Source organism: Zingiber officinale, chromosome 5A (assembly GCF_018446385.1).
Source record: "Zingiber officinale cultivar Zhangliang chromosome 5A, Zo_v1.1, whole genome shotgun sequence".
Classification (NCBI taxonomy): Eukaryota; Viridiplantae; Streptophyta; class Magnoliopsida; order Zingiberales; family Zingiberaceae; genus Zingiber; species Zingiber officinale.
Genome location: NC_055994.1, coordinates 6,588,304 through 6,599,192, shown reverse-complemented (window position 1 = coordinate 6,599,192; position 10,889 = coordinate 6,588,304). Strand labels below are relative to the sequence as shown.

The 10,889-nt window shown below is 38.8% G+C and overlaps 1 protein-coding gene across 1 annotated transcript; it reads right to left on the bottom strand.

Moving 5' to 3' along the window:
• Positions 1-2,135, bottom strand: LOC121979447 (protein LIFEGUARD 2-like). The gene is made up of 4 exons (XM_042531437.1): positions 1,748-2,135; positions 1,521-1,634; positions 572-729; positions 1-479 (listed from the first exon to the last, which is right to left on the bottom strand). The coding sequence occupies exons 1-4, from the start codon at positions 2,001-2,003 to the stop codon at positions 273-275; spliced, it is 735 nt and encodes a 244-aa protein (XP_042387371.1). The 5' UTR covers positions 2,004-2,135; the 3' UTR covers positions 1-272.
• Between the last annotated feature and the right edge of the window lie 8,754 nt (positions 2,136-10,889).

Below are 10,889 nucleotides of genomic sequence, written 5' to 3'. Positions count from 1 at the left end.
TTTATATCAATATATTACGCCATTTTTTTTAATCCAAATAGCATACAACTAACGTTTGAGGTAATTATGCATGGAGTAGGGCACAAATGGAAGTACCAGTTGTGCCAAAAGTTTCTTATCGGAAGCAGCTACCAGTTTCTTCCAAGGATTACCAAGATAAAGAGAAATTAATGCACAACTACATTTTGTGATAATCTTATACACATTATGTTTTCAGCACCCTGCAATAATTGATCTTAAACCTCAAGACTGAGTTGTCCATGATGCAGAATTCAATTGTTTGAAACCCTGAGTATGGTGAGCAGATTAAGGAACAGGTTTATGATGTCAAGATAGAGAGCCACAGCAGCCCAAATGTACTCATCATAAGTATATCGCTTGATCAAGTTGTCTGTGTCATATACAATGTAGGCAGCAAATATAATTGCAGCCAGTCCTCCGTATATCATTACTGAAATCTTTCCCAGAGGAAATAGAATCTGAAACATAACGACCAATATGATTCAAATTATTATGTTTATGATTTACTGGAGTAGAGAGGAAGGTGAAATGAATTAAATGGCCTGTTTACCTGGATAAATGAGAACACCAGCAATATCATGAGAGCAGCGAAAAGGAAAGGGCCCAGAAAGCTGAAGTCATGGCCTCTACGTGCAGCCCAGAAAGTATAGAGGGTGAGACTAACAACCACCACTGCAGTGAGAATAGCAGCTTCCAAAATGACCTTTCCTGTTTACAGAAAATTGCGAATTTCTGAGTTGCATGTCATAGGTTACTAACAGAAAGACATAAAAATAGACAAGGCACAACGTGACTGTAATAGCAACAAAGAATAAGAATGTGATGGAAACTAAATCCATAGAAGACCAAATCTACTGATCATCAACCAACAAATGTGAAAAGAAATTGAAGGCCTACAAGTGCAGTTGATCTTTCTTTAGGTTTTACAATCATAAAATATTAAACTCCTCTAGTTACTCTTTAGCATCATCCAATTCCTACATGCCCAATAAACTTGAATACCAACTGCACAATTCCAAATGTTTCCCAAACAATAAAAAACTAGTTCTCCTTTGTCCAAGTGGAACCATATACTTGTAATCACTCTACCAGACAGTTGTAAAAAATTCAGCCTTAAAAGAACAAGATATAATAGTTTTATAAATAACTATATAGCAGGTGTACTATATTGTTCGTATGTTTAAAATTTACAATTAAAGAAACGAGATCTTTATTAAGCTTTAGATGAGTTTGTAAGAAAGTTTGTTCCTGAACTCTTGATGAGCTGAGCTCACTAGAAAAAGAAATATCTGTTTCTACATGACTAATTGTTTGATATGTATAAAAATGCGGCAATTTACCTCTTCGACATTCTTTTAAAAGAAAAAGGAAATAGATTTTGTTCATACGTTGTTAGTCTTTAATTAAATGAAATGGAGTAAAGCATAGAAAATGCTGACTTTTCTCCAGTTCAGAAAAATAAAAAAGGCATGAAGCAAAGATAAGAGCTTAGGAGTTACCGCTTGTAAAAGCACAGGTCATTCCGACAGCGAAGCTCAATGACACAGTAAACAGCCCGAGAAGAAGTAGATTCACCGGGTGGCGTTGATAATAACAAGACAGAGGGCACAAAGCTACACATAGTTAAACCATAAAATTCATCAAATGGAGGCAAAAACTGGAAGAACAGATCCCTGTTCCAAAATAGAAAAATAAGAAAAAATTGGAAAATTTTTGTTAACAGTACTAATTATTGGGAGGAAGACGATGGCGATATAAACCGCCAGCCCCGTGTTCGACGAAAGGAGGAATTGGGGGATGGCGTCGACACTGACCACGACGGAGGCTACGGCCACCGTCAACGCCAGTTGGACGCAGAGAATGAAGTAGATCTTCCTGATGAACGCCCACCGGAGATCGGGGCTCTCGAGCATTCCCGGGTAGAGCGGCTGCGTCCCGGACTCCAAGTCCCCTGCTTTCGAGTACCCGGCGTTCTTCCACATCTTCTCAACCACAAATCGCAGGGATAGAGGGCCAATTAGGGTTCCGACCACCGATCCGATCGCTCGGTCGAGAGCTTCGCCTTCGTCCGCTGTGTTGACTTGGGGCGTAAGTCACACAATGGACGCGTAGAAACCTAAATGCAGCGTCCGACGGCTGGTGATTTCGTGGACGAAAGCCACGATTGTTCCAGTTCACACGAGACAGCAAACAGGAATTATAGCCTATGAAATATAGCAATCGGCTGTTGGAAAACAAGTCTCGCATCGAGCACGACAGGGTGTATACTTTACCTCTGTTGGGCCAATCTTTATGATCTGGAGTGGGACGATCGGACGGTCATGATTTCCAAACGGTCGGTGCCTATCAATTTAGACGAACAAATCTAACGAAAAGAAATTATTATTATTATTTTAATCAAAATATTCAAATGTCTAATTAATCTAAAAGTTATTAATCCGACCTTATAGAAATTTATCATCTACCAACAAAATAAATCTAAAAATACAAATGACAGTGAAACTAATGGTATAGACAGACAAATTATTCATTAGGAATTACGTAACCATAGTTATCGAAGGATTATTTGGTATTTAAGTAACAAAGTAGGATGTCAAAGTTTAACCTATCAACTATATTCACATGATTTGCCCTAGGGGCACATGATTGACAGCCTGAACTTTGAAATAGAACATCATTAAAGAGTGTATCGTAAGGATTATTGTAGCAAAACATTGAATTTACAATGCAGTAAACCAACCCATGAATGCATCTTGATCGAATATCTAAATCAATCAATAACAAAATGTTGTGCAAACAAATTGTAGCTGCATATCTGTTGGCAATTGATAAATTGTAGCTACATATCGTGGCAAAAGGCGATTCGCTCGCCCCAACGACCAAATGCATTTCGACTCTGTACTTGTATTAATACTCATACTGTTCTAGTAATTAGTGGTATAATGTCTGATGCGGAATCGACTGACCTCGTGTATATTGGGATATGTCTGATGCGATGTGTGCTAAAACACATTTCGTAACACGTGCGCATCGAAAAATAAAATAATAATAATTTCTAAATTATTACATCACACACACTACACGCATGCAAGAATACAACATGCCAAATATGATCGTATAATTAAATTTTTATGAAAGTAAATTTATGCTATGTGTATCTTACGGATGACCTGCAACGAGAAGGGCATCAACTGTAGCAACGTTATCGAACCATGCCTCTATTCATATCCACGCCGAGCCCCTCTAAACAACTCCTTGAGTACAAGTCTCTCCTTCGGAAGTTACTAGCCACGAGCGAAGAAGAGAGATCAAGAGGAAGAGGAAGAAAATCACACAAGAGATTTCTTCCTTGTGGTGGTCACGGCAACAAGGGGAAGGGCTTCCCCTTGTTGGCGGCTACAAAGAAAGAGGAGAAGAGAAATTAGGTTAAGGTTTTCCAAAAACCTTACAAGCCAATTAATTGTCTCTTGTGTATAATCTTCTCTCAACCATATCAATATATAACCCTCATTAATGAGTTGAATTAGAAAGTCCAAATCCAACATATTATCCCTAAACAAAAAATTAGTTCATTAACTCTTTGGTTTAGTTCACAACTAAACTAAGTTGGTTCATAACTAATTCATGATTAAATCAAATATAGTCTAACTCTTCCATAAGAGATGTGGTTCATCCACACTTCCATTGCGATAAATATTTCCGTATTTATCTTATGTATGGTTCAACCAAACATTTATCTCTTGATCTAAGAATCATATTCTTTAACTTGTTTTACGTCTTTTAGAGACTTGTTAATCCATGTGACCCAATAGGTTCCCGGTTTATCTTGGTCGTCGATAATTAACTACTTAATTATAGAACGATCATGGGTGACACCTAGTAGTACATTATGATCCCCAATCATAGTTGATTTTAAAATTAATATAATTCTAAACCCTTAAACAGCTACAGTAAGTCATGCCTCGTTCCTTTCACTTGTCTTATACCCACTTGGTTTAGGACATGGTCTATGTGTCTTATCCCCACTAGGTTGACTACGTCACACCTAGCCTAAGTAATACTTCCTTGTTCTGCGGATTCAAATTACTCATACATGTGTACAAGAGTCTCGCACTCTTAACATGCGATGTTTGGCCAAAGAATTTGAGTTGTAATCCTAACGAGTGGTCATAAGGTATACGTCTCCTCGTAAGGAGTGGTGAATCCTCTGTGGGCTATCCAAATACCTTCGGACACTTCAACTTATACCCAATCATTCCGGGTCCACACCTCAACGAGATGCTTGTTTAAGATGTCAAAGTATAAGTGTTCATGACTAAGATGACTTGTATACCTCAAATTGAAGGACACTTGCACTCGTGCTATAGTAAGGACTTCACAGACATATCTATATATATGTAGAAAATTATATAAAGTCTTACAGCGAGTTACTCCAATGAACTAGTTACCATAACCAGCATCCACGTTTAACTCTCGACATCCCAATATTTCTAGCCAGTGAGAAAACAGCTGCTTGGCCGAACCAAGGAGTATAACTCGTGCTAGTCTTACAAAATTAATGATGTCTGAATGCATCAATTCGACGACTAGGGAAATTTTAATATATTCATAATTATACATGTAGAGATAATCACTAGTTGTAATCCAGTCACAAATTCTCTCATGCTATGAATTGTATTATGAACATTCAGTAAATGAGTTTTAGACAAGCAAACATATAATATGTACTCAAATAGTGAATCTATACTTATCAAATAAATAGAAAAAAATCGTAAGGCGATTGCCTTAGGACATCCCTCAAATTCTAACAGTGTATTCTCTAAACCGAGGGGTCGAAAGTGCCACAATAATTCATCTTCTAGGACATAGCTCGAGAAAGGTATACCATGCGGATTCCTCTCTTCAGCAAGTTCAGGTCATTTACCTCTATTTCGAGGAAGCGTCTCTCCCTCCTTCGAACCGTGTGAGCGTTTCTCGAGTGGAATCACTATCCTAGTTTGGTGATTTTCAAATATAGTGGGGTGAGGACCCACGAAATTCGGCGATACTTAGCCCGGGATGGAAGGTATCTCAGTTGCGGTGGGGGTACTCCTTTAGGATTCAGATTCATCGATAGGAGACTCTATAATATTTCTTGCATAGTGTGATCAACTAGTCATTAGAAATCCTCTCTTATCATGGTGATAGTCTCCTTACAGGCGCTGTCGCTTGTGGCATGTTGGCTCTCGACAATTCTCCTAGTTTTCACAATCTTAGCATCTTAGGTTAGGCAATTTCCATAGACGACACCAATTTATTCCTATATGAGATTGTTGTTGGGTGAGTCAATGAAAAGCAACTACGGTAGAAAGAAGTCCTACTATTTCAGTGAAGAAGAGAGCTCCTGAAATCCCTTCAACACTTTAGCAAGAGGTTAGAATGGACACCGAGGTTAGACTCGGTGTGACTACTTTGACACTCAAGTTAGCATAGGAGCTAGTGGAAGAGAAAATAGTGGAGAAGAAGAGTTTAAATGCATGTCTGTTGATGTGGATATACGTTGAGGGCATAGAAGAAATTAGGGGGAAGAATGAGGGCATTTTGGTCTTTTCACTTGGGTAGAGTTTTGGGGTTTATGTGGACTAGGCAAAGGAGGGGGTTTGGGTTTTCTGCTGCTTCCGCCACCAAGGAGTTGAGGCTCCTCCTCGCCAGCAAAGTCGCCGGCGCCAGCCGCTCCCCTTCCTTTCTGCTGGTCACACCCATCTCCCCTCCTTTCTCCGTCCTCTCCTCTTCTTTTCTCTCCCTCTTTCCCGGATCTGCGCTGTCGCCAACAGAAACGAGAGGGAGGGGCTTCTTCTTCCCTCCCATGCTCCTCGCCGGCGCCGACCGCCGACCCTTCACACGAGCGCTCCTTTTCTCCCTTCTCCTGTTAGAGTGTATACTGAAAGCCTAAGCTTTTGTAAACATTTATTTAAAGAATCACATTTGGTCAAATTGTCTACATTTAGTTGTAGTTGTTCAATTAATTTATATTGTAGATAACATAGTATGTGGTGCCACATACAGAAGATGATGTTATCAATACCTTATAAATTATAAACAGTAGCTCACGATCAAAATTATAGAAATTTCTTTTTATCAACCATGAAGGGATTTTAAAGGGAAATTTTATTTTTTAAAATTTCCAAAGACAAATAAGGAATTTTTAATTGTTGATTGAAAATTATCTTATTTGTTCTCCATGAGGTGGCCAGCCACATACAATTAATTAGGAAATTTTATTTAATTTTTCTTAATTAATTGTTGTTAAGGAAAGTTAAGGAAATTTTATTAAAATTAAATTTCCTTATTTACCAAAGCCAAGGAATATAAAAAAAGGGGTTGGGGTGCCTTCATGAGACACAACTTCTATTATTCTCTCCCTCTTTTCCTTGGTGTTGTGGCCGACCATCTTCTCTCCCTCTCTTCCTCTTTGTGGTGGCCAAAACTCCTCATTGCTTGGAGCTTTTGTGGTGGGCGGATACTACTTGGAGAAGAAGAAGAAGAAGGAGAGAAAGCTTGCATCCCTTGGAGCTTAGTTGGTGGAAAAGGTTCTTTATCCTTGGATTTTGGTGTTTGGCCGAAACTTGATGGAAGAAGAAGAAGGTGCTAGGTGGTCCTCATCTTGGAAGATCGTTGTCCACACAACGTTCGAGGTTAGAAGAGGAATACGGTAGAAGATCAAGAGGTCTTTCTAAAAGGTATAACTAGTATTTTTCCTTTTCGCATCATACTAGTTATTTTTGGAAATAATACCAAATACAAGAGACATGCGATTCTAGTATTTCGAATTTGTTTTCGATGTTGTGCTCTTTTGTTTTTTCTTTTCCTTGTGATTTGATTGTTCTTTTCGGTTGACCTAAAGTTATTTAAGGAAATTAAATATTAACTTTTCTTAAAAGGCTTTGTCTAGTCGGTGGTGGTTGTTCCCATATCCAAGAAGGTCATGTGCCTCGCCACGTCAGTACTGGAAGCCAATTTTGGAAACTAATATTTAATGAAATTAATAACTTAGGTGATTTGGATCGAACGTGTTAAGTTCCGCAAGAGATCCGAGTCTAAACCTAAAAGAACAAATAGATTAAACTTTGGATCAAACGTGTTAAGTTCCGCAGGCGATCCATGTTTAATTTAAAAGAACACATGGTAGCTAGGAAAAGGTTCAGACCTTTGTACAAAATTTTTGTACAGTGGAACCATTAGGTTTTCCGAGTAGCAACCAACACGCGACACCTGCGACGACCGCCTCCTCCTCCTCCCTTCCCCCGTCCAGCATAGCCGCCGGTCCTTGGCTATCCTTGCACCATCGCCACCAGCCACCAGCCTCGCCGCCTCCTCTCCTCCCTCGTCGACGGCGCTCTTCTCTCCCTCTTCCTCACGACGTCGCCGCTAGATGCACGCCGCTGCCGCTTCCTTTCTCGCCGACAGCAACCTCCATGTGTCGTAGCCTTCCTGGCCGGCAACTACCACATGCCGTCAGCCCACTGTTCTCTCCTTTTCTTCCCGCTACAGTCGGAGATGTCGAGCCGTTGCCGGCACTGCAGTCCATCGCTACGGTCACTTTTCCCCTACGTTCGTTACATCCATTCTCTACATCAATTTGGCTCCACCGCCTCCAACACAGATCTGGCTCCTGCCGCCGTTGTAGCCGATCTAACCGTGTCTCGATTCCCATGTATTCCAGCCTCCTAGCTCTCGCTGCCCTGGGCTTTGATTTGATCGCATTCTGTATTTAATATGTTTTGGTCTAGTTGGGTGTTATACCTCGACTTAGGTGTCCATCTCATGTCTTGGCCTGTGTACCAATCTCGTGTTCTAGCCTGCGTGCCGGTCTCATGTCCCGATCTGCGTGCCGATTTCATATCTCGGCCTGCGTGCCGATGTCATATCCCGGCCTGCGTGCCGATGTCATATCCCGGCCTGCGTGCCGATCTCGTTTCCTGGTATGTATGCTGATTTCGTGTCCAGGCCTGCGTGTCGCTAGTACCCCTGGCCTGCGTGCTGGTGTTTTATCTCGACCTGCAGCTCGTCTTCCGAGCCTGTGCCGCGGGTAGCTCCTCGTCGTCAAATCCAACTCTCCAGCCTGATCAGAGTCATCTACTCTTCCGAGTCACGAAAACTCGAACCGCGTCCCGTCCGAGGGCGCCCCCCTGTGCCAGGGTACGTTTTTCGTTCATATTCTATGCATATTTCATTATTTTAGGGCTTAATCTTGTACTCATATATTCGTTCGATCTGCCTCGAGTATCGGGGTACCGTGGGCCGGGTCAACTCGGTCGCTGGCTGCAGGTAGCGTTGACCAGAGGACTTCTAAAGACTTAGTCAGCACGGAAGCCATCTCAACATACCCCCCCTCCTCCGGGACGTCGCGATTCAGTCAACATTCCGCCACCTCACCCGGCGGTCCATCCGACTCAGCTTCCGGACGGGATCATCCACGTACCTGCGCCCGTTGCAATGGGCCTCCTTTTATACCTTTTACTAAGGGGATGCCCGATTGCATCGCGGGGCTACCACATAATCCCCACTTCTTTATTTGCACCTCAATCGGTCCACGTTCGCTGCTGATTTTGGCCTCCACATTCTCCACTTGCCTCCCAAGGTATTTGCCGCGAGCCGAACTGAGGGAGCTCGGAGTGATCGAGCTATAGGGTTGAGATAGGCTGAGCAAGAGAGGTTTGGCAGGGTTGGGAGAGATCGGTTAATACTGAGCTAAATGGTCGAGTAGGCTAGAGTTGTCGGGTGTAGCTGAGCTAAGGAAGTCGAGGTCGACCGGATTGGAGTTGTCATGACTAGTTGAGTTAAGGAAGTTGGGCTCGACTAGGCTAGAGTTGTCGGGCCTCAGGTTGGGTCTATCGTGACCCAAACTGATCTTTTTTATATATATCTCAACTTGACTTTTGACTAAAAGACTTGACTTCTTAACTGGGTTAAACCACATGGAGGCCCCCCTATCCACCACATTAGTAATGTTAATATGTTATTATCTATTAAACATTGATTTGTACTTTAATTTGTTGATTCTAATAATGTATGACATTGTTTCATGGAGTTTTCCACTTTTCCCCATGCCATGACATATTTCACTTTGAAACTAGTGTAGTTGTCATTCTAAACATGCAAGGTAATGTTAAAAGTTTGATATGAGATTGAATAATTGGTAACAGATTCGTACTTAAGTAAAAAAGTGATTATGTATTAATAGAAAGATAAATTATAAAATCGAGTATATCATATGAGAGAGTATTTTTTTTCTCCGACTTCATCAAGAATTCACCTTTGCCAAACAATGAGAGTAAAATTCAATTGCTTAAGAGGAAATTGAAGAGTAAAACCTCATTCCACCTTTTTTTCTCTTACTTAAAGTTCTCAATATGCGAGGTGTTTTTTGGTTTTTGAACAAACAATTTTCAGGTCACAAGAATATTACATTAGGATAACCATATACATAGTCATTTGCTACGCGGAATGCTCTATTTGACATGAAATTTGGAAATCTTACCTAGGAGATATTGCTTGTCTTTTTCTTATCATAACTTTTGTGTCTAGTTTTAGTTTTAATTAGATATATTTAATTTAATTGGAGAGTTTTTTTTATAAAAAAATCATGCATAATTACGTGAAATATCAATTAATTATCTAGAAAGGAAATAATAATGTGTTTATATAGATGAAAACAAGAGAAAATGCAAATAAATAACTAAACAAATAAAGTTGCAAGTCCTTTCAATATTTATTTGAAAGGAAGCAAGTAAGAACACAAAATTTAATTTTATTCTTATCCATAACCTAAAAGAAATCTACATTCTTATCCAGACAAAAAGAAAAGTACAAATTATCTTACTATTTTATTAAAAATCTTCCTCCTTTACTAACTAACTTTGGTGAAACCTAAAATATATTTACGTTAATGTCCTTTTTTCTATTTACACTAAAAATAATTTCAAGATTTATTAGTAATTTCACAAGCGAAATAATCAGTGATATAGAGTTCGAGACTCAACTACAACGTATTATTATAAATTTTTCTATCATTAATTTTCTATGATTGTTTTATATAAAAAAATATAGATCTCTTTCCCATATCTTAGAATTGACAACACTATGATCAAAGAAACTTCTATAAATATTTTAGGCCGACGATGTTAAAAAATATACTTTTCTTAGTTTTTTTTACTAAGTATAATATTAAATTAAAATAATTTTTTACATAGGGAAGTCCGTTACAGTATTTTGTTGTTAGGATTCTCTAGCGTCACTATTGCATGAGTTTGATGAATCATACCCAAATAATTAATTCTTGGTTTATAAAGGTGATACTAGAAAATCCAAATAATTCAGATTTTTAAATATCTAAATAATTTATATATTATTATATTACACATGCAACGCGTGTGCTCGATGACACATTCACACTAGTATTAATAAAAAATTTGTCTATTATATATCATACTAATAGTTTTTTTTTGTAATTTAATAATGCGACCAATTCTTTATAAAATAAAAACTTTTTCTTATAAAATCCTTAAATATGACCGTTTCTTTTTAAAAAATAGAATACCTTTTATAAAATTTTAAATAGATTAAAGAATTTGATGACTTAGTTAACTATTTATTTTCCTCGACCAAAAGATACTAATTAAAAAATAATTAAGGTTTTAAAAAATATCTTATATTGATCTTTTCTGTTTTCCTATATTAATTATATATTATTTTTTTTATTATAAAAGGAGAATCATGTCCTAACCTTATATATTAATCTAAATAAAGAAATAGCATATCCAAAGTTCTCAAGGCTTAGTTTAGAAGTCGAGGTTTAGGGGTTTGTGATTGTGGCAGAGATCAGGACG